The sequence below is a fragment of the Salmo salar genome, chromosome ssa16, assembly GCF_905237065.1.
Source record: "Salmo salar chromosome ssa16, Ssal_v3.1, whole genome shotgun sequence".
Lineage (NCBI taxonomy): Eukaryota > Metazoa > Chordata > Actinopteri > Salmoniformes > Salmonidae > Salmo > Salmo salar.
In genome coordinates this window covers 75,631,606-75,658,494 of record NC_059457.1, presented here as the reverse complement: position 1 = coordinate 75,658,494, position 26,889 = coordinate 75,631,606, and the positions used below count along the sequence as shown (strand labels likewise).

At 45.3% G+C, this 26,889-nt stretch overlaps 2 protein-coding genes across 4 annotated transcripts; both read left to right on the top strand.

The window, feature by feature from the left end:
- The first annotated feature begins 218 nt into the window (after positions 1–218).
- LOC106575582 (zinc finger and SCAN domain-containing protein 31) lies at positions 219–3,539 on the top strand. Its single transcript, XM_014152177.2, has 2 exons — positions 219–566; positions 2,265–3,539. The coding sequence occupies exons 1-2, from the start codon at positions 395–397 to the stop codon at positions 3,350–3,352; spliced, it is 1,260 nt and encodes a 419-aa protein (XP_014007652.2). The 5' UTR covers positions 219–394; the 3' UTR covers positions 3,353–3,539.
- A 7,281-nt stretch (positions 3,540–10,820) lies between these two features.
- On the top strand, positions 10,821–26,607 carry LOC106575580 (rho GTPase-activating protein 20). 3 transcript variants are annotated; one of them, XM_014152174.2, is made up of 15 exons: positions 10,821–11,282; positions 16,388–16,473; positions 17,851–18,021; positions 18,097–18,246; positions 18,654–18,695; positions 18,806–18,974; positions 19,100–19,166; positions 19,305–19,493; positions 19,723–19,901; positions 20,194–20,358; positions 21,127–21,251; positions 22,137–22,326; positions 23,194–23,296; positions 23,420–24,432; positions 24,531–26,607. In XM_014152174.2, the coding sequence occupies exons 1-15, from the start codon at positions 11,187–11,189 to the stop codon at positions 25,359–25,361; spliced, it is 3,576 nt and encodes a 1,191-aa protein (XP_014007649.1). In that variant the 5' UTR covers positions 10,821–11,186; the 3' UTR covers positions 25,362–26,607. The 3 variants fall into 3 exon arrangements, with proteins under 3 accessions (XP_014007649.1, XP_014007650.1, XP_014007648.1); XM_014152173.2 differs by having other exon boundaries at positions 10,824–11,282; positions 19,720–19,901; XM_014152175.2 differs by lacking the exon at positions 16,388–16,473 and having other exon boundaries at positions 10,823–11,282; positions 19,720–19,901.
- Positions 26,608–26,889: the final 282 nt, after the last annotated feature.

The following is a 26,889-nucleotide window of genomic DNA, read 5'->3' as shown; positions in this document are numbered from 1 at the left end:
GTGTCTCCTGGGACATGATGGTTTAAATAGAAGGCACTAAGAGACAATGCAAAGGCATGAAAAAAACGTCTCGTTGTTACAGAATACACTGACTGACAACAGTTAGAAATCTAAACTAGCAATTCAGCGTATAGTCTGCTAGAAACGAAGAAGAAGACATTTTAGCTCAATTTGGTGTTGGGGGTAGGATCCAGTAACTGGTTTTCCATGAAATGCTCCAAGACAGCAGGTGGCGCTATTGTAATGCAGTCTGTTTTTCACCCATCGCGTTGTGTCAGGAGCACACCGTCCATCGTTGTTTACATATGTTCTCGATTAGATCTGCTAGGCCAAAGCAGACAGAGAAGTTTCAACATTTATTTGATCGCCAATATGTCAAAACTACAGTTGTTAAATGTGTTCGTCGCCGAGCGTTTTGTCGACGGCTGCTGTGGAGATATTCGGGGCCGTAGAGAAGACCATTGCAGAGTTTCAGGAACCAATCTTCTGTTCAGCAGAGGAGAACGAGCGTCTACGGAGGCTGTTGGCCATGGTTATCAAACCAGAAATAAAGTTACACAGAGTTGGTGTGTATAGCGAGCTACAGTTGTGATACGAGATCTGTATATTTAACGTCACTAGACTAGATAATTCAGGTGGCACGTTGTGATATGCCCAACATCATACCTTTGATCAATTATTTATTTAATTAACTAATAAGACGAGGTTTAAATAGCCAGCAGATGCGACCTATTTGCTTACAGCTGCACTAGGGTCGGAGAGTCTTCCTGCATAAATTAGACCCCGTGGAGGGATGACAATTCGGAGTACAACGCATTTCTCATCCCTGAATTGAGATACATTTTTCGAGACATATCTCGCGCCGGCTCTGCAGGAAGCCTGTCCAACCCTACTGCAGCTGTAAACAAGCGGGTTGGATATACTGGCTGATGTCTGAAGGGTATTCCATAAAGACTGCATTAGAGAACTCATAGTCCAATGGCTGTACCTGTAGTAGACCCACGTGTCCCGCGTCTGAAGTTATCTACACTCTAGTCCCGATTAGCTAAACACATTTACAGTGCATTCGGAAAGTATTCAGACCCCTTGACGTTTTCCACATTTTGTTATGTTTCTGCCTTGTTCTAAAATGTATTTAAAAAAAAATCCTCATCAATCTACACACAATACCCCATAATGACAAAGTGAAAAACATATCGCTGACAAGTGAACAAGAAACTATTAAATCCAGTTTTTAGATGCTACCCTCCTCTTCAAATAATGATCTAATATGGATGCCAATGTTTTGTTCTACATGGCCTATTTCTATCTGAACATTCCAAAACACTCTGTCTTGCTGACAGTTTTGCGGGACTCAATAGCTGACAACAGACGGGTGTGAACCACAGACAGATGTGCTTGCAAAGCAGAAAAAAAACATTGGCGTCCATATTAGATTTTGATTTGGGGAGGGTGGTAGCATATAAAAACTGGATTTAATTGTTTCTTGTTCACTGGTCAGCGACGCAAACGGCGATTCTGTTTCTGCAATTTCTGTTATTCAATACGTTTCAGTGGGCTTTAGTAGTAAAGGCCAAAATCAATATTTTATCAAATAATTGTATATATTTTTTTGATACCTAAAGGAGTCCTAAAATTAAAAATCAAATAGCTAAATGATCCATATAGTATGTCCATCTTAAAACAATTCCATATGACAGCTTAGCAAATTTTTATTCTTGAACTTATTTAGGCTTGCCATAACAAAGAGGTTGAATACTTATTGACTCAAGACATTTCAGCTTTTAATTTTGAGTTAATCTGTACATTTTTCTGAAAACGTAATTCCACTTTGACATTATGGGGTATCGTGTGTAGGCCAGTAATGACACAATCTCAATTTAATCCATTTTAAATTCAGGCTGTAACACAACAAAATGTGTCAAGGGGTGTGAATACTTTCTGAAGGCACTGTAGCTTTGGACTTCGGACACATGCTGCTAGTGGTCATTGGACCATAAGTTATCTCGAATGCAGTCACAATGAAATGCCCAAAGACCTCGTCTTACTAATTCATGAAATAATGAATGACAAGTCTAATATTGGGATAGCGCACCCTGAACATAACTTTAGTTGGCCAACATTGCTCTGTTGAATCATGCTGTAGCTAGTGTAGTAGACCATTCAACAAATCCTCTTGTTTTTAAGCACAAAGAGGCCTTCCAAACAAAATCACTATTTTTAGTCATTCAAAATATTGATTGAATATATTTGTTTCCCTCCAGACTTCCAGCCACTGACTCCAGTTGTTCCCCCTGAGCAGCAGAACTGTGAGCAGGAGTGGAGCCCCAGTCTAGAGCAGGAGGACCCAGAACCCACACAGATTAAAGAGGAACAACAGGAGCTCAGACTCAGTCAGGAGGACCCACCTCAGCCCTCACATCTTTACCTAAACCAAACTGTGGATGATGGAGAGAGGAACGCTCTACCTATCATCATAACTGAAGAGATCAGAACAGAACCTGATGTAGAGGGCTACAGAGTACCACAACCAACCAGTGATCAGCCTCTCTCAGTTCATCCAGACTGCTCTGCTGCAGTGGAGAAACCATATCAATGTGGCAACAGCTTCACATGTAAGGGACACTTGACCATCCATTCAAGGACACACACTGGGGAGAAATCTTATCAGTGCAAACAATGTGGTAGATGTTTCAATGTTATGAGTAACCTGAAACAGCATATGAGAATACACATAGGACAGAAATCTTATCAGTGCAAAGACTGTGGCAAATGTTTCATTCGGAAGTGTGACTTGGACAGACATACAAGGATACACACACGGGAGAGGTCTTTTCAGTGTGAAGACTGTGGCAAAGCTTTCAACCAGAAGATAGAATTGACATTGCATATGAGAGTTCATACAGGACAGAGACCATACAGCTGTCCTGTATGCAGGAAAAGTTACATGCCATTAAGCCATTTAAGATGTCATCAGAGCGTTCACACAGGGGGGAAACTTCACCAGTGCAAAGAATGTGACAAATGCTTTAGTTATAAAGGAAGCTTGAAGTTGCATATGAGCACTCACACAAAAGGGATACATAATATCACTGCAATGAGTGCAGCAAAAGCTTCAGCCTGCAGTGAAAACAACAAATTATACTTCATCATTGTGGATTTCTTGTTACATCCAACTTTTAAATTAATGTTATATTTTCTGGCACTAGACAAAAAAGGAATTGAGTTGTATGTGTGTGGAGGGGGAAGCATCACTCAGTGTCAGCTTTTTAAGATGAATCTAGCTCTCACTTTCAGGGACCTACCCTCCAGGACACTGCTGGCTTCAGGATGTCCTCACTGCTGTATCTAGCAGAGCACACACTTGGATTTCTAAACAATAGGAGTTCTTATTCAATTGTTTAACAATGACATACAGGATATCTTCTATCTGTACTGACGACTGTATGTTAGAATATTGAAGTAGCCCATCACATCTGTATTAACTCAATACAGCAAATAAACTTTGTTTATTTTAATAAAGTATTTTTTTCAATGGATGTCACGCTTTTTTTCTCTGTTGAACAGGATTTCTGTGATGGTTCATATTAGACAGGTTTAATACATCCTCTATCAGCTCTTTCCTGCCTCTTACCCCAACCCTGTCCTGGACCAGCATTCCTAAACTCTCAGACGCTTTGTCTATACAGGCCCTGTGTCAATTTTACCTCCTGACTGGTGTCTCCTGGGACATGGCTGAAAGTACATCTGTGCCTTTGTTTTAATTATTGGGTCACAAAGACCTTTATTGGGTAAAGGTCAGGCTGTAAAGGACTTTGGGAACCGTTACCTTATTCTGACAGTGGCTTCCTGTGAATACTGTGAGTGTTTAAATGTAGGTCAGTGTGATATTTGACAGGCCACATTCCTAATGAACACCAGCGTCATGGAGGATCCTCAACATTCCAACTGACCTGACCGCGCCCTCTACAAACGTGTCTCCTTCCCCCATCCGCGAGCCTGACCCCAGAGGGCCCTGAGGTACAGTGTTGTGAGAATCAGGACCAGCTTTAACTGAGTGGGTACATCTCAGTCATCATAAGTCTGACCCCTCCCCTTTCCACTCCTTTGCAACTCTTCTGCAGGTCGTTGTTTTGTGAGAGAAGGGTTCTCCGTTAACTGAAGTAACTGGAGTAAAAAATCAGATGATAGCAGGATACGTATAATGATACTTTTTGCCTGTGCATATTGCTCTCTACTTGCAGTGCTCTCAACACATTTTTGGGTTGTGGTTGTTCCCTCCTATGGTAGTGACTGTCAGAAATTCCACTATAACTGCAAACTTGAACTGCTGCTCACCTGACACCAAGATGACTGTCTCATCATCTCTAATAAAACGTGGCAAAATAATGTTGTAGGGATTTATTCGGATAGATATTACTACATCCACAAAAATCGATAATTTACGTCTAGCATGTTTACTTTTACCCAAATATTTGCCTGTAAGATTAGGGGGAGTGTCACTGGCGCCTGTAAGATTAGGGGGAGTGTCACTGGCGCCTGTAGGATTAGGGGGAGTGTCACTGGCGCCTGTAGGATTAGGGGGAGTGTCACTGGCGCCTGTAGGATTAGGGGGAGTGTCACTGGCGCCCGTAAGATTAGGGGGAGTGTCACTGGCGCCTGTAGGATTAGGGGGAGTGTCACTGGCGCCCGTAAGATTAGGGGAGTGTCACTGGCGCCCGTAAGATTAGGGGGAGTGTCACTGGCGCCTGTAGGATTAGGGGGAGTGTCACTGGCGCCTGTAGGATTAGGGGGAGTGTCACTGGCGCCTGTAGGATTAGGGGAGTGTCACTGGCGCCTGTAGGATTAGGGGAGTGTCACTGGCGCCCGTAAGATTAGGGGGAGTGTCACTGGCGCCTGTAGGATTAGGGGGAGTGTCACTGGCGCCTGTAGGATTAGGGGGAGTGTCACTGGCGCCCGTAAGATTAGGGGGAGTGTCACTGGCGCCCGTAGGATTAGGGGGAGTGTCACTGGCGCCCGTAAGATTAGGGGGAGTGTCACTGGCGCCCGTAAGATTAGGGGGAGTGTCACTGGCGCCCGTAAGATTAGGGGGAGTGTCACTGGCGCCCGTAAGATTAGGGGGAGTGTCACTGGCGCCCGTAGGATTAGGGGGAGTGTCACTGGCGCCCGTAAGATTAGGGGGAGTGTCACTGGCGCCCGTAAGATTAGGGGGAGTGTCACTGGCGCCCGTAAGATTAGGGGGAGTGTCACTGGCGCCCGTAGGATTAGGGGGAGTGTCACTGGCGCCCGTAAGATTAGGGGGAGTGTCACTGGCGCCCGTAAGATTAGGGGGAGTGTCACTGGCGCCCGTAAGATTAGGGGGAGTGTCACTGGCGCCTGTAGGATTAGGGGGAGTGTCACTGGCGCCTGTAGGATTAGGGGGAGTGTCACTGGCGCCTGTAGGATTAGGGGGAGTGTCACTGGCGCCTGTAGGATTAGGGGGAGTGTCACTGGCGCCCGTAAGATTAGGGGGAGTGTCACTGGCGCCCGTAGGATTAGGGGGAGTGTCACTGGCGCCTGTAAGATTAGGGGGAGTGTCACTGGCGCCTGTAAGATTAGGGGGAGTGTCACTGGCGCCCGTAAGATTAGGGGGAGTGTCACTGGCGCCCGTAAGATTAGGGGGAGTGTCACTGGCGCCCGTAGGATTAGGGGGAGTGTCACTGGCGCCCGTAAGATTAGGGGGAGTGTCACTGGCGCCTGTAAGATTAGGGGGAGTGTCACTGGCGCCCGTAGGATTAGGGGAGTGTCACTGGCGCCTGTAGGATTAGGGGAGTGTCACTGGCGCCCGTAAGATTAGGGGGAGTGTCACTGGCGCCCGTAAGATTAGGGGGAGTGTCACTGGCGCCCGTAAGATTAGGGGGAGTGTCACTGGCGCCGTCTTATAAAAACAATAAAGAATCAACCACAAAGTTGACGAATCATGAAATGTAATAAAACTATTTCTGAAGATAATAAACGTATGTATGAAATATAATAAAACTATTTCTGAAGATAATAAACGTATGTATGAAATATAATAAAACTATTTCTGAAGATAATAAACGTATGTATGAAATATAATAAAACTATTTCTGAAGATAATAAACGTATGTATGAAATATAATAAAACTATTTCTGAAGATAATAAACGTATGTATGAAATATAATAAAACTATTTCTGAAGATAATAAACGTATGTATGACATGTAATAAAACTATTTCTGAAGATAATAAACGTATGTATGAAATATAATAAAACTATTTCTGAAGATAATAAACGTATGTATGAAATATAATAAAACTATTTCTGAAGATAATAAACGTATGTATGAAATATAATAAAACTATTTCTGAAGATAATAAACGTATGTATGAAATATAATAAAACTATTTCTGAAGATAATAAACGTATGTATGAAATGTAATAAAAATATTTCTGAAGATAATAAACGTATGTATGAAATATAATAAAACTATTTCTGAAGATAATAAACGTATGTATGAAATATAATAAAACTATTTCTGAAGATAATAAACGTATGTATGAAATATAATAAAACTATTTATGAAGATAATAAACGTATGTATGAAATATAATAAAACTATTTATGAAGATAATAAATGGGTGGTCCCACTTCTAAACTAATCCTCGGCCAGCTGTGGGGTGGTTTGATGGTTTGTGGTTGGTTTGGGGGTGGTTTGCTGTGGGGTGGTTTGATGGTTTGTGGTTGGTTTGGGGTGGTTTGCTGTGGGGTGGTTTGCTGTGGGGTGGTTTGATGGTTTGTGGTTGGTTTGGGGGTGGTTTGCTGTGGGGTGGTTTGATGGTTTGTGGTTGGTTTGGGGGTGGTTTGCTGTGGGGTGGTTTGATGGTTTGTGGTTGGTTTGGGGTGGTTTGCTGTGGGGTGGTTTGATGGTTTGTGGTTGGTTTGGGGTGGTTTGCTGTGGGGTGGTTTGCTGTGGGGTGGTTTGATGGTTTGTGGTTGGTTTGGGGTGGTTTGCTGTGGGGTGGTTTGATGGTTTGTGGTTGGTTTGGGGGGGGTTTGCTGTGTGGTGGTTTGATGGTTTGTGGTTGGTTTGGGGGGGTTTGCTGTGGGGTGGTTTGATGGTTTGTGGTTGGTTTGGGGTGGTTTGCTGTGGGGTGGTTTGATGGTTTGTGGTTGGTTTGGGGGGGTTTGCTGTGTGGTGGTTTGATGGTTTGTGGTTGGTTTGGGGGGGTTTGCTGTGGGGTGGTTTGATGGTTTGTGGTTGGTTTGGGGTGGTTTGCTGTGGGGTGGTTTGATGGTTTGTGGTTGGTTTGGGGTGGTTTGCTGTGGGGTGGTTTGATGGTTTGTGGTTGGTTTGGGGGTGGTTTGCTGTGGGGTGGTTTGATGGTTTGTGGTTGGTTTGGGGGGTTTGCTGTGGGGTGGTTTGATGGTTTTGCGGTTGGTTTGGGGGGTTTGCTGTGTGGTGGTTTGATGGTTTGTGGTTGGTTTGGGGTGGTTTGCTGTGGGGTGGTTTGATGGTTTGTGGTTGGTTTGGGGTGGTTTGCTGTGGGGTGGTTTGATGGTTTGTGGTTGGTTTGGGGGTGGTTTGCTGTGGGGTGGTTTGATGGTTTGTGGTTAGTTTGGGGGGGTTTGCTGTGTGGTGGTTTGATGGTTTGTGGTTGGTTTGGGGGTGGTTTGCTGTGGGGTGGTTTGATGGTTTGTGGTTGGTTTGGGGTGGTTTGCTGTGGGGTGGTTTGATGGTTTGTGGTTGGTTTGGGGTGGTTTGCTGTGGGGTGGTTTGATGGTTTGTGGTTAGTTTGGGGGGGGTTTGCTGTGTGGTGGTTTGATGGTTTGTGGTTGGTTTGGGGGTGGTTTGCTGTGGGGTGGTTTGATGGTTTGTGGTTGGTTTGGGGGTGGTTTGCTGTGGGGTGGTTTGATGGTTTGTGGTTGGTTTGGGGGTGGTTTGCTGTGGGGTGGTTTGATGGTTTGTGGTTGGTTTGGGGTGGTTTGCTGTGGGGTGGTTTGATTTGGCCCTATTTGGTCAATGCCTCCTAATAATCTCCAGTCATTTATCAATCAATGAGAACTGAATTTGAACTAGTGCTGGCCGCTTAACATTTATCTGGGCGACTTTTGTCAGAACTGGTAGTTTCCTCTGTTCCCTCTGTTTTCAGGGCAGATCTGGGTCTGTGTTTGTTATCATAGGCTGTGATAATCGCTCCTCAGGCTCCCACCAGTACAAACTAAATGAAGGCCTCTGAAAGTTGTGGCCAGAAACATTGTTTTGAATTAGATTCATCTAAGCCGGCATTGTTCGTGTGCCAATGGTGGAAATGCCAGATTAATTTCAGAGAGAAATGGGTCAAGAAAACAGAGAGAGGAGCTGGAGGGTATAGGACTCTTTTAGTGGTAGTTTTCAGAGTGGAAATATGTAGGATAAAAATTCCCTGAGGTCTATCATCTAGTTTTCAGAGGGGCCAGAGACAGTAATAGATGACATAGGCCTGCTAGCAGAAAACAATAGACCCTAGATACTATCAACAGGAGGGTACATACAAATGTAGCTAGCAGACGTGATACACATTACAAAGGAATAACATGTAGGCCTATCTGAAACACAACAGAAAAAAGTATGACAATTGTTGCATACAACAAACATAATCAAAAGTTGCCGTAAAAAGACTTAGTACTGATGAGAATGAACCTTTGTGGATGCATTGAAACACGATCTTGATGACAATCCAATGTCCCAGTTTTATCTGACAGTCTTTCAGCGTCAGTGGCAATTGAGGCATACTGTCAGTAGAACAATGGTCAATTGGTCGATTCAGTGTACTCCGACTTTGATGGAGGGTATCCACCGCTTTTTCAGGCCATTCTTGGGCAGCTATAAAGAGAGACGTGAGCCACTAGATTATTGCTATCAGGATGACGATCGCTGCCACGGGACAAACAGAGTGGATACCAAAGGACAGACTGTATCTGATCACATCTGTATGAACCCACTCTAAACCAGAACCAGAACAGAACTCGATCCGAAGTCATTCAGCTCACATCTCTGGCCCAGTCTCCATGTCCAAAAACTTCACTCTGTATATTATCTGTACAGATGACGTATTGTCTTTACAGCGCTGACACAGCAGAGGAATCTTTCCGTAAACAGATGTGTGTGTGAGAGAGAGAGAAAGAGAGAGAGAGAGTTTGTCTACTGTTGGATTGAAGGGAGGGAATCTACACACTTCATAAATATTTATCTCACACATCAGTCTCTCATTTATTGGCAATAAACATCTCCTGCCACTGACGTCTGCAGCTCATACAGGCTACGGAAGGCAGGAAGGAACATCCAGTGATAGGAGTAACTGTAGATGTATTCTAACCATGTCTGTTACATTGGTTTGGAAAAGCGAATATGACAATGACAATATAGTACTTAATGTAATTGGATGGCGCCAACTTTTTGCATTTGTAATTTTCAGTCCATTGTAGTTCTCAGTTTTCAGTCATGGTCTACGTGCCCCTGTGTTGCTAGTTGCTGCAGGTAAAGAGGAGAGGTGATGTCCTCAGGACCTTGCATAGCGAACGGACACACTCCTCTCTGCCTTTTTCTGTCTGGAGCATTGGCTCATTAGGGAAGCTGACTAAATCGATGGGACGAGGGTCAGGCCAACCACTGGAAGGAGAAATGCTGTGCTGTGATGAACATGGAGAGAGGGAGGAGGAGATGAAGGAAGACAAAGACAGAAAGAGGTAGCGGGACGGACGGGGAAGTATAGGGTTGTTTGCAGAAGTGAACGGGAAAGAGGCAGGGACAGAAAGAGTGGGGGGAGTTGAGGGAGAGAGGGATAGGCAGAGCGAGAGAGAAAGATAGGAATGTAGTGTTAGTGATTGTAGTTGGCGGCTCTGAGGGCTCTTCGCCACATGTTTTGGCTGTGCAGGGAGACTAGACGTTCCTTTCTAATGGAACCCTACAGAGAACAGGCGGAAAGCCACTCAAATCCTCTATCTAATGAAATAACATAACGTGTCTGTGTGTGTCTGAAAAAGAGGGGATGTCAAGAGAAGTTAGGAGAGATGTTACTTTTTCTCTTCTAAATTTCAACCAGATTTTTAATTGATGACTAATTAGGTTCCAGGAAACCGGCCCTCAAGATTCAAGGAGAAAGTTGAAGTTTCAGAGAGACAATAATGAGGGTATGCAGTACTTTCTCTGTGTTCTGTCTGCCCAACAGCCCAAGGCATTTCATTATCACCCTCATTTATCTAATCGTCTGATTTTCTGAACCACTTTAAATGGGGCTATGATTGTGATTGGTTTGGGGAACACACACTGTCCTGGTTCTTCTCACTTTAGCCCAGTTTGTGCTCCACTTCTGTCTGATGCTGCAGTAAAATGGATTTATTACATTCTTTCTTTTTTTGAAACAGAGTTCCAAGTTCTACAAAGTTTTGGGTCCCACTTCTTATCTCCTACTCTTATTATGACAGTGGTAACACAGTGCCCTCTTGTCTATTACAGTGACCACCTGTTAATGAATGTCTATCATGTCTAATTCCTGCTGACCATGATAATAAGAATAGTGTTTTTCACAAACAAGTCTAAACTTCAAAGCTCACCTCAAGTCTTGGAGGAATACAACAAGCACATACGATAATTTTTTTTATCAAGCTTGTAACATAGTCCCACTCTCATTTAAATGTTACCCGGTCCATTTCCCCTCAGATATTTCCCTTAAAAATAACTAACTCTTCCCTACCAGACCCCGTCTGCAGTAGGACCCAGGGGCCACCGAGGCGCCGACTCCGTAGGGCTCACGAGCTCGTGTGTAAAGAATTGGCACAGCCAATTTGTTTCAGTGTGTGGAGAGCCTGAGTGAGGTATTGCATACTGGACCTATAACTTGTGAAGGTGTGCATGACTTAGACAGTTCGTTTTCAACACCAGACAACTGAACTCTCATTTTCAACCACGACAGGCATAATACCGTATACAGATCCTGTGCGTACTTTATACGACTTTGGTTGGACTGCAAGGTGTCGACAGGAGCATTTACCCTTCTTTCGCACATGCACAGCGACGCATGGGTGGAATGCTTCTAACGAATAAGGACTTTTATGGAGTTTCTTTCTTTACGTCGTCTTTGGATAGCTTTGGGACAGTAGAGCGCGGTTGCAGCTCCCCTTTTCCCGCGGAACTCTACCTGGATGGAAACCATGTCACCACAGCAACAGAACGAGCTGAGCCGCAGGATGTCACTCACCGGCGAGTCCAAGACCAGCACTCAACATGAACACAAGAGGGTAAATTAACGTCATAGGCCAAATGATGTGTTTTTACGCAGTCATTCTCGATTAATGTGTGTGATTGTTATGCGTATCAAAACAGTGAAAATACTTTTTTTGGTCAAGTAGCTTACTGCAATTGTGTTGTGTTGCGCGCTCTGTGCCCGGTAGCGCACGGGCTCACACGGGGATTGCCGGTGCTTTGTTCGGACTCACGGTGTTCGCAGGAGGAGGGAGTAAATCGCCGTTAAACCGACTCCTCCGGTTGTAAATACTGATCAGAATATCCATAGACAGATCCAGGAATTAGCCATATGCAACTGTTATTTGCTGAAAACAGCACAATTTGTTGCATATCCATGCGTATATGAGAATTGGTTACATTTCAAAAGCGTTTCATTGCTCTGAAACCATAGATCTTATGCAGTATATCAAATATGACACCTTCGTTTGAAACTTTAGGCCTTTATCATATAGCCAACTGTAGGTTATTATAGGCCAATGATCAACAGTTGGAATGTATAGATTCCCCCTCCGCAGTCTTCTGAATCAGTAGTTGTGTTGTTTGTGTTTTTCTCTCTCAGCGATGGTGTTCTGTAACCGGGTATTTCAGTCTCTGGCACAACTATAGTGTCTGGCTGCGTGGGGACTGGCAGCCTTTTGCAATAGGCTTTACCCACTGCTCTGCTTTGTGTGGAAATAGCAGCTATAAGCAAGCCTGCCATTAATACCCTGACTGCTTCAGTAATGGATAGTTTTAATAACTATTTCATTTATCTGTCCAGTCACAAGACCTGCAGTGCATTCCCGAAAGTATTCAGACCCCTTGACTTTTTCCACATTTTGTTACATTACAGCCTTGTTCTAAAATGTATTCAAATGTTTTTTTCCCCTCACCAATCTACACACAATACCCCATAATGACAAAGCAAAAAAAGGTTTATATAAATGTTTGCAAATGTATAAAAAATATAAACCGGAGATATGACATTTACATAAGTATTCAGACCCTTGACTCAGTATTTTGTTGAAGCACCTTTGGCAGTGATTACAGCCTCAAGTCTTCTTGGGTATGACACTGCAAGCTTGACACACCTGTATTTGGGGAGTTTCTCCCATTCGTCTCTGGAGATCCTCATAAGCTCTGTCAGGTTGGATGGGGAGCGTCGCTGCACAGATATTTTCAGGTCTCTCCAGAGATGTTAGATTGGGTTCAAGTCCAGACTCTGGCTGGGCCACTCAAGGACATTCAGAGACTTGTCCCGAAGCCACTCCTGTGTTGTCTTGGCTGTGTGCTTAGGGTCATTGTCCTGTTGGAAGGTGAACCTTTGCCCCAGTCTGAGGTCCTGAGCGCTCTGGAGCAGGTTTTCATCAAGGATCTCTCTGTACATTGCTCTGTTCATCTTTCCCTCAGTCCTAACTAGTCTCCCAGTCCCTGCCGCTGAAAAACATCCCCACAGCATGATGCTGCCACCCTTATGGTAGGGATGGTGCCAGGTTTCCTCCAGACGTGACACTTGGCATTCAGGCCAAAGACTTCAATATTGGTTTCATCAGTCCAAAGAATCTTGTTTCTCATGGTCTGAGAGTCTTTAGGTGCCTTTTGGCAAACTCCAAGCGGGCTGTCATGTGCTTTTTACTGAGCAGTGGCATCTGTCTGGCCACTCTACCATAAAGGCCTGATTGGCGGAGTGCTGCAGAGGTAGTTGTCCTTCTGGAAGGTTCTCCCATCTTCACAGAGTAACTCTGGAGCTCTGTCAGAGTGACCATCAGGTTTTTGGTCACCTCCCTGACCAAGGCCCTTCTCCCCGATTGCTTAGTTTGGCCGGCGGCCAGCTCTAGGAAAAGTCTTGGTGGTTCCAAACTTCTTCCATTTAAGAATGATGGAGGCCACTGTGTTCTTGGGGACCTTCAAAGCTGCAGAAATGTTTTGGTACCCTTCCCCAGATCTGAGCCTTGACACAATCCTGTCTCGGAGCTCTACGGACAATTCCTTCAACCTCATGGCTTGGTTTTTGCTCTGACATGCACTGTCAACTGTGGGACCTTATGTAGACAGGTGTGTGTCTTTCCAAATCATGTCCAATCAATTGAATTTACCACAGGTGGACTCTAATAGAAACATCTCCAGGATGATCAATGGAAACAGGATACACCTGAGATTAATTTAGAGTCTCATAGCAAAGGGTTTGAATACTTATGTAAATAAGGTATTTCTTTTTTTGCAAATATTTCTAAAACCTGTTTTCGCTTTGTCATTATGGGGTATTGTGTGTAGATGAGGGGAAAAAAACTATTATCAATTTTAGAATAAGGCTGTAACGTACAATCATGTGGAAAAGGTCAAGGGTTCTGAATACTTTCTGAATGCACTGTATATTACTGTGTCATAATAACTGTCATTACTGATGTAGTATAGATGCCTTCCTTATAACCAGTAGTGACAGCTGATGTCATCACAGGACAGGTCCTAACTGTTTAGGTCAGCAGATATGGCTGCTGACCAACAGGCTAGATAACCCTGATAGGCTTAACATAAATAATTGGTCTGTTGAGGAAACATGACTATGCCTAAAGTCATGACACAAACCATTATCTGTACCGTTCAGAATAACATGTTATTTAGCTGTTAACTTTTGAGATAGAACAGGCAATGCTTTACATTGTTGCCCATGTGCCATGTATTAACTTAATAACCAATTACTCTGGTAACCAGGGTTGGGGAATAACAGATTACATGTAATCCGTTACATGTAAGGGATTACAAAAAAACCGGTAACAGCAAAAATATTGTAATCAGATTACAGATACTTAAAAAAAACTAGATTACTTTGAGGATTACTTTTAAATTCAGAAAGGATGTTTGCAAAACAAATCTTTGACTCTTCTCTGTTTTCTCAATGACACTCAAATCGGCATTGAAAAAAGGTGCAAATTTAAGTTTGTTCCACCTGAGCGAGACTGACCACAAGTCAGAGACAACTAGGATGACACACCACGTGTTTGAATCAGGGGAAAAGAGCAGGAATAGGCTTTGGTAGGCCACAGTCCAACCTATGTCTTCCAATGTTGCGACTTCGGTCGGCATTCAAAGATGATCCAACATGAATAAACGCTTGGAGGTAATGATGACAGCAGTGGTATAGTCTACGGCAATACGGAAATCACTTATTATTGATATCTACATAGCTCATTGGTGTGAATCACACTGCTGCTCTCTTTTAGCTATTTGCGCCTTACGTGTTGTGGATGGCTGTTCACAAATCTAAATATGTATTTGAATCCAATAATAGTTGAATTTAAGAAGTTTAAGCTGGTTATCAATCATTGTTTTTGAAACCAGTAACAGCCAGTGAGAAATGTGCTCTTGCAACAGCTGCATAGTGCGGATCCAAGCCTATGGAATAAAAGTGGCGCTTTTATTGCTCAGTCTAATTCATGCTGATAAAAAAAAAAAATCCATAGGCCTACTGGACACATGCTCAAACTTGTACACTTTTGATAGATATAAAGGGGCAATCTGTAGTTGCTACATCCATTTTTGGACTTATTTTTACATTAATATATATAATTTATATAATTTAATCTTATTATTATTATTATTATTATTATTATTATTTTATATGTAGTAGAAATCAATGGGTTAGAAGAAGCCTACATAACCAACCCATAAAGTAAAATGTAACATCCGTATATGGCCAGCTATGTAAACTTTAACATAGATTTATCCTGCAATAGATGTCGTTCAACTGGTAACATACATTTTGGTCTTCTTCTAATGCCTCTTAAGGGGAAAGTAATCTAAAAGTAACAATGTAATCAGATTACGTTACTGAGTTTGGGTAATCCAAAAGTTAGGTTACTGATTACAATTTTGGACAGGTAACTAGTAACTGTAACGGATTACATTTAGAAAGTAACCTACCCAACCCTGCTGGTAACATGTTGTAATGTAATTAATCAGCTGTACATTGGTGACCTCATATGAGGTATGACTGACCCCACAGTTGTACACAGGGTTACCTGTAGATTTCAGAGAGGAATAACATCTGATTTTCCTATTTACGTATTCACTATATTTTTTACCTTAAAATTAGATACACCCTCCAATCCAATTTGGACTCCCAATCCAATTAATGAATGACATTTATTGTCCCTCAAAAGGAAAGTCTCTTCAGAGCTCCCTACAGTCTACAGTACATTACAGGAGACATCCCTTCCTGAGAAAGGACCCCAGTCCTCTCCTGTCAGAGGGGACACCTCTGCCCTGTTATATAATTGAAACCTCCATTGTTAAATTCACTTCCCTCAAACCGTCTGTTTGGAGGCCATGCTAGCGGTGACTGCTGACACCAAAGTCGATGGCGAGTTATCGTATACATCTAGTGTAAACGTTATCTCTTTACCTCAGACTTGTGTAATGTTTAGGCTGCACCACAGTACGCTTTTTAACCGTTGTTTTATCAGGATATGCTGTATGTGTCTGTCCAGCCAGCCAGCTGCTGCTGTGTACTGTAAATAAGGTAAAACCCATTAGAGAACATTAGTCAGAGTTGAAGACATATTTGGGCTGTTGGATCAGAGTCTCTGCTGTGTCTCTACAGCTCTCTCTCTCTCTGATTCCCTCCATCTCCACCCTATCATCTCTCTCTCGCTCTCGCTCTCTCCCTCCATCTCCACCCCTATCATACCCCTCTCTCTCTCTCTGATTCCCTCCATCTCCACCCTATCATCTCTCTCTCGCTCACTCTCTCTCTGATTCCCTCCATCTCCACCCTATCATCTCTCGCTCTCTCCCTCCATCTCCACCCCTATCATACCCCCCTCTCTCTCTCTCTGATTCCCTCCATCTCCACCCCATCATACCCCTCTCTCTCGCGCACTCTCTCTCTGTTTCCCTCCATCTCCACCCTATCATACCTCTCTCTCTCTCTCTCTCTCTCTCTCTCTCTCTCTCTCTCTGATTCCCTCCATCTCCACCCCTATCATACCTCTCTCTCTCTCTCTTTGATTCCCTCCATCTCCACCCCTATCATACCCCTCTCTCTATCTCCACCCCTATCATCTCGCTCTCTCCCTCCATCTCCACCCCTATCATACCCCCCTCTCTCTCTCCTCCACAGAGGATGAAGTCTCTGAGCCATCGTCGACAGTCCGCTCCCTCTCTGGTCATCAATAAAGCCCTGACCAGATCCAAAACTTTCTCCAGGTACGTTGGGGGACCAGGGACATTTCACATAAACTAGGCGTGAAGGTCAAATCCTAGCTCAATAAAAATTACACAACTCAACTTTTCCTGCAACTCTCCCATCAATATCACACTCGGAGCTTGAGTTAAGTGGGTTTTCCAGTTCGGATTCAGCTCTCAAGGTAGAGCTCTGAGTCAACAGTTTCCATTCTAATTCTATGGTTCTCTCTTGGCTAGGGAAGTGGCCATGGGTTGTGATGATCAGAGAGGTCAAGGGTCACACTGGCTGAACATGAGGAGACAGAGTGTGTGTGTGTGTGTGTGTATGTACATGCGTGCCCTGGTCAAACAGAAGGAGACAGCAGTGCACTCTTAGGGGAAAAAAATGGTTGTTAGGCTCTCCCCATAGCAGAACCATTTTTGGTTCTACCTGGAACACAAAAGGGTCCTTGAAAGGGTTCTCCTATGGGGACAGCCGAAGAACCCTTTTAGGGTTTAGATAGCAGCCTTTTTTCTAAGAGTGTATTATCAGTCTGAGTTAGCTGTCTGAAGGGACTGACCCAAACAGGGAGACAGACCAGACATCCTCCTCCCAGCCTGGATGTGTGTCAGGGTCCTTACTGCTTAGACGACCCCTGGGACTCTGAGCTGTGATCGAGAGGAGTGGAAGGAGCTGAACCAAGTTTTTAATTGAGTGAGAGTTGCGCCTACGTCTTCCAAATACTCAGAGGGGTGATCTCATAATCTGCACCGTACTACAGACGCTTAACAGGAAGGAGTGGAACAACTTCATTACTAAGAGAGGAACAGAGTTTTCCCATCTGTTGGTGTGTGTGTTCACATGCTATATGTCCAGGCAGTTGTGAATTGAATGGTTCACATTGATCTCCAGTTGTTGTTATTCTCACACACACACACACACACACACACACACACACACACACACACACACACACACACACACACACACACACACACACACACACACACACCAAGCTCCTAGTCCTAGAGTGGTTCTCCTCTCAGGCATCGCTAATCCTCTCAGATAGCTAATCCATCACAATCAGGATCTGGGATCTATTAATATCCCTGGCTTTGACCCTCTGTCCAGGGCAGTGAATAACCATATTAAAGAGATATTGGAGGTGTGTTCATCCGCCCTGGTAACTACTAGCCTAACTGACCCCTTTCACAGCAGGGTCACATTCTATTTAATTCAACACTTCAATCACAACCACATACCCCATAATGTTGATTCCCTGAACTGAAGTTCCTGCATACATTTTTTACCTTTTGTTAAGATTGTTTCGGTTGTATAATTTGGTTAGGAAAGAATATATTTATTTATTCTGGAAAACTGTGTTTAGATTGGATGTATACCTGATATTTTCTCCCCAGAGAGAGCTTCCTGGTTCCTGTGTGTCCAGAGACGTGTCCATTGGTCCAGTCGTTCCTGTGTCCTGATAGGGCGTTCCTCCTGCACGGCCACGTCACGCTGAAGACAGGGCTGCAGACGCAGGACAGAGACTTCTTCCTCTTCACCGACGTCCTCATCATCGCCAAGTCCAAGTAAGAGCGAGAGAGGGAGGAGGAAGGTGGGAGATTGTGTGTGTGTCTCTGACATCTGTTGTTTGTCATCCTCAGGTCTCCCACACACTTCAAGATGAAGGCCCAGGTGTGTGTGGGTGAGATGTGGACAGCCCAGTGTATGGAGGACGTATGTGAGGGCAGCACCAACCCAGAGAGGAGCTTCGTCATAGGCTGGCCCACCTGCAACTGTGTGGTCACCTTCAGGTACACAACAGACATTCTGGGTCTGCACTCTGCACTGCATAATTCTGAGCAGTGAAGCACTGCTTATATATACACAGCAGAGGAGGCTGGTGGGAGGAGCTACAGGAGGACGGGCTGATTGTGATGGCTGGAATGGAATTAATGGAACTGAGTCAAGTATGTGGTTTCCATGTGCTTGACGTGTTTGATACCGTTCTGTTTATTCCATTCCAGCCATCACAATCAGCCCGTCCTCCTGTAGCTCCTCCGATATACATTATGACCTTAATAGGTTGTATTTATTTCAACCTGGTACATTTTTACAGGTGGTTCTATAAGTTGCTGTAGAAAGTGTTGAGGTTCTTATTTGACATGTTTAGGTTGCTCGTGCTGTTGTTGTTCTGACGTTTATGGTTTGTCTTTACCAGCTCTGAGGTCCAGAAGGAGAGATGGCTCTCCATGCTCAAAAGGTGAGCAACAGGAAAAGCCATCATGGTTTCTTCTACTGTAAACGTATGTTGATGTGTGTCCAGTATGTGTTCTCCCTGTGGGCTGAATCCGAACTTTCCTGTTTTTCCAGTCGAATAAAAGAGGAGAAGGAAAAGGATGATCCTAAAACCATTCCACTGAAGGTGTTTGGGAAAGGCATCGGGAGTTGTGCTCAGGCCGTCAGTAAGACCTTGGGTGTCAGTAACTCTGATTCAACCAATGAGGTTGTCCGACTCGCTCTTCAACAGTTTGGTGTCACGGTGTGTATAGAATCGAGCAATACTGTTTTTTTTGTGTCTTGTGTTGTTGTAATCTTGACTAATGTAGTTTTTCAAGTGTTTTTGTTTATCTTGGTTCTTAGAATATCTTTGTCTGTGTTCCATAGAGCTGTGTGAAGGACTACCAGCTGTGGGTAAGCTCCAAGAGGGACAACGCCCCTTACCCTCTCATTGGTGAGATTCTAACTAAGAGCTTGTCTATTGGTTGATTCCCTGGTGTGTTAGTTGAATTAGGTGTTGAATCATGTGTGTTAGTGCTAGCCTGGAACTAAATCTCTGATCTCTGACCTTTACGCCCTAACCCTCTCCCAGGTCATGAGTTCCCTTTCAGTATCCAGATGAGTCATATGCGGGAGCCCCTGTCCCAGCCGGGCCGCAGGGACACAGTTCCACCTCCAGACAGACAGAGGGCGATGCACCGCGACCAGGTACAGGTGGACAAACAGTGCCAGTTCATACTAAAGACCCGATGCAGCTCCACAACAACAACGCCTGTGATTGGTGAGGACTGAGGAGGCGCTTAATGTACTAATACTAGTCTATAAAAGGTTTATTACTGGTCTGTAACTGATGGTCCAGGATTGGCTTTGAGGCTCATTTTTGCTGTCACGCTTTCTCTTGTTATTTTATTGCTTCGCTTTCTCTCCTCTCTCCTCTGTCTCGCACTGCAAATGATTTGATCTCTCTGTTGTGGCCACGTCCTGTCTGACCTGACATCTCTCTCCAGTAGACCCAGCTCAGAAGCCCTTCAAGCGAAGGCGTTCTCTCATCAACTGGGCTTTCTGGAAAGGCTCCAATCCTAACCTCCACAGTTCCTCTACAAACCTCTCCTCTCCTGCCCCCGGCTACCTGTTCGGCCAATCGCTGAGCACCATCTGTTGGGACAACTCCCTGCCCAAGCCCGTCATGGTGAGTGAGGCGATGATGTCGCAGTGACGTCAGAATGACATCATCACAGTGATTTGAGGAAGTCGGTTGAAAATGTATCACTCATCTGCAACCTGTCCCTCTCTGTCCCTCTGTCCCTCTGTCCCTCTCTGTCCCTCTGTCTCTGTCCCTCTGTCTCTGTCCCTCTGTCTCTGTCCCTCTGTCTCTGTCCCTCTGTCTCTGTCCCTCTGTCTCTGTCTGTCTCTCTGTCTGTCTCTCTGTCCCTCTCTCTGTCTGTCTCTCTGTCTGTCTGTGTCTCTCTCTCTCTCTCTAGGCCATGCTGGTGTTCCTGTACAACGAGGGTCCGTTCACGCGGGGGATATTCCGACGGTCAGCGGGGGCGAGGGCGTGTCGTGAACTCAGGGACAGACTGGACTCTGGGGCTCAGGATGTCCCGCTGACACGGGAGCACGTCTTCATCATCGCTGCTGTGTTTAAGGTGCACTCTCTAAAACACGCTAGACAACTCTGAAGTCTGTGGCGGCAGAATTACATCAACTACAGCTGTGAAGAAACATGTGGCTGTAACGTTGATGCTGTAGTGTTGAGGTTGGGCAAAAAAATGCAAAAATAACCGCCTTAAATCATATAACTGATCAATGCACCATCATACCAGGTCATTTAATGCTTTAAAATGGCTGCAGAAGTGCAATTTCTTACCGATCTATAGAGCTTCCGTCCTGTGAAATGACATCAACACATACAGGGGGAGTTACTGGCTAGCTACAGCGGCAACATTTAGCTAACGAACTAGTTACGTCAGTCGCGGCGAGCGTGACCAGAACGACATGTCGATGAACCACCAAAGGCACACTGCATTTTCTGTTTGAAAATTGAGAACGAGACGGAGTTGGACCGTTTTACGTGCCCTTGTGGTGTGTTGTCGTCAATCCAATTATCGACTCGTATCTCTATGGGTGACACACGAGCCCGTCGCAATGCAGCACAGGCTGTGCCAAAAACAATAGCTAAATAGAGATAAGGTTGTCAAATTTAATCTGTAGCTCATAATCTGTTAATCTGGTAGGGATCCACTGAATGAGTCTGAAGACATTAACAGTTACATCTAAAAGTCTATGACAACAAATGAAGGTGTCCACCTAAAACTTCACCTCAAAATGAACTTCAATGACATTTTACTGTTGTATATTTTTTCCACTATAAATTGTGTCAGTCTAGTGACTCTGGTCTCTGTCTCGACATTCAGGACTTCCTGCGGAACATTCCGGGCAGTCTGCTGTGTTCAGACCTCTATGAACAGTGGATGGATGTGATGGAGGAAGCAGAATCGGAGGAGGCAGAGGAGGAGGAGCAGGCACAGGATATAACGAGGTAGACGGACACTTTCCATCCTCGCCTGTGTCAGCAGTAGCCTACTCGGATAAGTGGCGGAATTGCCCAGTAACAGGCTGAGCAATGAACCAGGTGACTTAGTTATGAAAGGGAAACTCCTCTATAGGGTTTTAAGAGTGCCGGGATCACTGCTTCCCTCAGCTCAGTGTTCTAATCATAGAGTTATATCTCAATGGTTCACAGAGCTTTTTAGCTAGCTCCTCTAAACAGGCCCAGGGTTAGGGAACTGAAGAGAAGAACTGGACAGCGTCAGCACAACTGTAGACCGCTTTAGAGTAGGAAAATATCGGGCAAACTGAGTATTCCTCCTGGGCATTCAACTATTTGTTATCGATTCGTTCCACCCAGTCACAAGGGAGCCGTGAGAGTGAGAGTGAGAGTGAGAGAGAGAAAGAAAGAGGGGGTGTGTGAACTGTTATGTTATCATTAATTTCTGTGCCGGAAAGCAGAGTCCATGTTCAGATGGAGGTAGAGGTATCCCTTTAAGACACATCTAGGATCAGATTACCACGTTACTTAAATCTTAATCAAACCATCAGGCTAATGAGAAACATCTGACCACGTATCAGTCATTAGGGGCAGCTTGTACCTACACAAATCAAATCAGGTTGTATCATTTGTATTTTTGTTGTATTTTAAATGTGTGTGACTGTCCTTGTCTATCAGTGTTTTATTACTAGTCATGTTTTGTGTTTTTTGTAGTCCCAGGAAGAGTAGCTGCTGCTTCTACAAAAGCTAATAGGGATACAAATGAATAAACAAACCAGCATCTGGAGTTTTTCCTGTCAGGGAAAACTGTAAATAATAGACATTTTGATAACCAATAATAACCTTTGACCCATCAGTGACCCTCCTTCTCTGCAGGCTGATTGGTCTACTGCCCAAAGAGAACGCCCTGTTGCTACGCCATGTGGTTGCCGTGCTGCACGGTATCCAGGAAAACGCCCATGACAACCAGATGAACGCCTTCAACCTGTCTGTGTGCATTGCTCCCAGCATGCTCTGGGCTCCGGGCCCCAGCAGCCCCGAGGTGGAGGGGGAGGGCGCCAAGAAGGTGAGGGGACGACTGGAGGGGTAATGCACATAAGCACTTTCCCTTGACCCCTAACCTTTATCTAGGCTAGGCTCCACTTAAGCCTTTATCCTGTAACCTAGTGAATGGTTACTCAAACACTGGAAAACCACAGTAGAGTAACAGTTAACATGTAGCTGGGAACTTAACAGTAATGAGACGGTAGCTGGAAACACAACGGGCTCGCTAGGAGATACGCAACTCATTTCCTTCAGCCTGCAGGGTTCAGCACTGTTCTCACACTCGTCTTGCGATGCGCACACACACACACATTCTACCCCTTCCCTCACAATGGGTGTTGTTTTTTCTCTAGAAGTGTAGCAGTTAATTCTATGGCTAACAGATTTGTCAGACGGCTCTGCTAACATTGCAAAAATGTATTATGCAACAAAGTCTTAGGTTACAAGTAAGTTCATGTGTTCCATAGCCAGTTCAATAGCCCCTAGAAGCTTATCTCGCGTGCTGAGACTGAAAATACAGACAGAGCAACTTCAATGTAACCATCAGAGCCATTTTGGTGCTGCATTTGTGTCAGTTCGTCACCATATCAACAGAACGTCCAACCCACTCGGAATAGATTGTTCTTTCTCTGAGAAGGTTATCTGGTAAATTCCCATCTCTCACGTCACTCCTGTTTCATACAGTTAGAAAGCTGTGAAGCCCTTTGTCCTAAGAATAGACTCACTTCTCTATCTTGGAGACTGATTTCGCAACTTCTCATGAGAAAAACGCGATGTGTCTTAAACGCTAGTTATTTGTTTAACTCGAGGCCTAATAAAAAGATACATAGAGCTCAGTGTCTGTAGGAGTCCCTCCAGGTTAAAGACCTGTCCCCTGTCCTGTCCCTAGGTGTGTGACCTGGTCAGGTATATGATAGAACACTGCCAGGAGGTCCTGGGAGAGGATGTCACCTCTGTGTTTGGAGGTCTACCCCGGAAACGTGCCGAATCGGGTATCTCTCACACACACACTAACATCTCTGTTTATGCAAAGATTCCCTTGCTCAAAAGCACACACCATCTAATGTTCTCCTCTTTCTCTCTGTCCACCTCCATCTCTCTCTTTCTCTCCACAGACGTGTCTTCCTTCCACCTGACCGACTCGTCTTATGACAGCCTGGAGAACATGCTGAATGATGACAGCAGTGAGTCTCCATGCCTCCACACCTCACGACGACGCTGGAGAGCCAAGCCCCTGCAGGGCAGCCTGGATTCGGTCCTCACCCTGAGTGACTGCGACCTGGAGCAGCCCGACCTGGACACAGACCCCGACACCACAGACCCCCAATCTGGCAACCACCACCACCGTGATACGATCACACAACCTGGATCTGGCAACCTCCTCCAGCCCTCAACCCCAGCCCGAGGCAGGACCAGGAAACTCAGCCCAGCTGCGCCCCCCTCCTCCTGTCCCAGCCCCCCAGCTCCTCGGAGGGGGGGGAGGAGGTGCTCAGAGCCGGCCATAGGGTACTCTGTGTCCAGCTTTGTGGCGCGACTGGCAGGGAACGCAGACAGGCGGGGCAGCATCGATGACCTGGCTGGAGGTGGGGAGATGTTTCAGAGCTTACGGAAGGATGGACAGACACTCGGACCCACACACACTGGGGAGTGGAATGGCAGTAAGGGTGCGTGTGAGGGTTCGGGTTCGGGGTCACAAGGTGCACAGACGCGACGCCGGGACGCGAGCAACTCCAGTCTCTCTTCGCCGCCCACCTCCCCCATCCCCACACGCTCATCAGTGGACTCCCTGGACAGCCTCCTCTCCCACTCCAGCATCCAGTCCGCTGCATTCTGGCAACCCAGGGCGGGACCCAACGCCGCAAGATTGACTCCCTCCCCTGCCCCTCCTGGCCCTCCTGGTCCTCCTGGTCCTCCTGTCCCTCTAACCCCCATATCTTCCCCTACTTCAACCCATAGTCTACCCATCCCCACCCCGGCTCCAGGCCAGGGGCTCAGTCCCAATATCTCCCCGCCGAAGGAGATCCCTTCCTGGGGTACTCTGAAGGGCTGCAGGGGGCTCCATCCCAACACCTGGTTGAAGAGAGGCCGCAGACTGTCGCTGTCGCAGCAGGAGGATGAGGGGGGTGTGGTGAGTTTCATTACATGTGGTTGTTTATTAATACTGTTCATTCATGGAATGTCTCTCTCTCACACAGACTCATCATTTATCTTTCTCTCTCTCTGTAGGTGGGTTCCACTAACAAGACTCTCCCCACTAGCAAGTCGTATCAGGATAAAGGAGGGCTGAAACAGTCGTCTGAGGACCCCCCCAAGTCCAGCCTGGCCAGCTGCCCCCCAAAGGCAGGAGGGTTGCAGAATCGCGGCAGGGTGACCAAGTACCGAAGATCCAGTCAAGGCTCGGTGAGCCCACCATCGCGCCAGAGGTCCCAGGAGCATTTCCACTCCTGCCGCTCTCCCTGCTACCAATCAACAGACAGACCCCTCACTGTCAAAGAACTGAGAGAGATACACAGCCGGGCCTGCGCAGCGAGCAACACAGGATATGATGTCACAAACCAGGGTAGCCGTACCCCTCCCCAACATGTGTTCTTTGGGCAGGGTGGACCCAGCTTGTCCCTAGCCAGGCAGAAGTCCCACTCCTTAGCCCCAGGCATGGAGGGTCTCTCCAGGGGCAGATGTCCTCAGCGCCGGAGCTCTGAGCCTGGGACAGCACATCTAGGCGAAGCCCTGGTTCTGGATAAGGCCTCACACCCGGAGAGGCTTCACAGAGAGGCCAAACTGGGTCAGAGGTCAAAGTCAGTGGACGGGTCCCAAGACCTGGGGTTGAAGGTGTCCGACACGGACCGAAGCGGGGCTCCGAAGTTTTGCCTGTCTCCCTCTGCCACCAAGGCTGTGAGGGACTATTTCTCGTCTCACACGCACAGCAATCCCCATAGTGGTCAGCAGGTGGCGCTAGCCCTGATTCAGGGGCAGAGGGAGCGGCTCAAGAGGTGTAGTGATCCCATGCTGGAGCCTGACTTTGACCAACTGCTCTTTGCTGAAGAGTCCTACGTGTGAGACCATCACTGGTTGTGAACAGTCACACTAAATGCTTCTACATACAGCTGTGAATGTACAGGTAGAGTCATTTAGGACCATAACAGAACCAAAACATAGCGCTTATGAGAATCACAGATATAACAACCTTCTGCTTATTGTGGACAAACATTCCTATACTTACGATGCACTTTGCTTTTCAGAATCAATTGGTAATAACTCTTATATATTATTATAGATTATACTAAAAGAGCTTACTGAAGTGAATGTATCATGTACAGTATTAGGACTAGCGAGGGAAGAGTAGTTTCAGATTATGTAATGTGTCATTTTAGATCGCAGAAGTCAACAAATGTACTTTAGGGATCAGGCTATTTGGTTGGATTACATGTGAGATTATTCACAGGGTCCCTTGCAGTGAACTGCCTATGATCAGTATAAGATTACTAAAACGTTTACTTCTAAACAAAAATTCCTTACTAAACCGTGTCATATTTAGACAGTGTATGCGAGGCTGTGATTTTGCATTGACGGTATTTTGTAAATAACTAAGACGATCTTGACTGCCAATGAATCAATGTTGATAATGACAAAGCAAAGTGCTTTAAGCTTACAGCTGTAGAGGTTCCTCAAAAGATTTCTAAAACTCTGTATTTCAATCTGTACTGTATATGTGGCAGGATGTCTGTGTGTCTGAGAGATGTGCTCCATTCACTCTGTATCGCTGAATCGTTACTGATTCTGCGATAGAAATGTAAAGGTCATTTCCGATTGAGCTGACATGCAGTATGCAGCGCTTACCGTGAACGCAGTCGCCACTAAAGCGGGAACGTTGCCTTTAAATTTCAATCACGCTGTAAAGCTTAACTTCCACGATGCGGATTGAATAGAGCCCTATGTTTGTATCGATGTGTTTGTGTCTGAGAAGTATACATGAATTATATAATCTGTACGGTAAATTTACAGCATATGCAGTATGATTGTTTGCTTCTTTTCTACATTTGAAGGTATTCATTTCATACTAATTGCTGCCAATTGTGTTATGTGCATTTTCACATAGCTTTCTACACCATTAATTGTGCTTTGTTCTCTTTGTATTTGTGCCCAAAGGATGCTTTATAATGTTTAAAGTGTACACGCTGTATTGAGATTGTATAAGCTGGCAGATACCGCCGCTGCTTTATTAAACTGGCTACTACACTCGTTTGATGTGTAATGCATAAGATAATCAGATCCTAAAATAAACCACCTTGGCTAGTAAGACTAATGGTGCCGTTGTTTCGTTTTCTCTGAAATGTTCTCTGTCCAGCAGCACCTGGGAAAATGTCTTCTGAAGTTTGTATTAAACTCAATTACACCCAAACCCCACTGAACTCAAGTTCAGCCAATCACCCACTATCACCTCAATCAGCAGGGCTGGTGCACCCTGGGGACTCCAGAATGCCAGTTTGATGCCAAGCTGTTCTGAATGACTGATGTAAGAACTTATCTGATTCATTCTGCCATGTTGCCAACCAGTTAGCCTAGCGCAGTAACTTCCAACATAGAT

Excerpts from the sequence above, each read along its gene's own strand:
- LOC106575580 (XM_014152173.2), top strand. The coding sequence starts at position 11,187 with ATGGAAACCATGTCACCACAGCAACAGAACGAGCTGAGCCGCAGGATG. Across the intron at positions 19,167-19,304 it reads CGCCCCTTACCCTCTCATTG|GTCATGAGTTCCCTTTCAGT; the intron begins GTGAGATTCTAA and ends ACCCTCTCCCAG. Across the intron at positions 20,359-21,126 it reads TCATCGCTGCTGTGTTTAAG|GACTTCCTGCGGAACATTCC; the intron begins GTGCACTCTCTA and ends CTCGACATTCAG.
- LOC106575582 (XM_014152177.2), top strand. The coding sequence starts at position 395 with ATGTGTTCGTCGCCGAGCGTTTTGTCGACGGCTGCTGTGGAGATATTC. Across the intron at positions 567-2,264 it reads AATAAAGTTACACAGAGTTG|ACTTCCAGCCACTGACTCCA; the intron begins GTGTGTATAGCG and ends GTTTCCCTCCAG.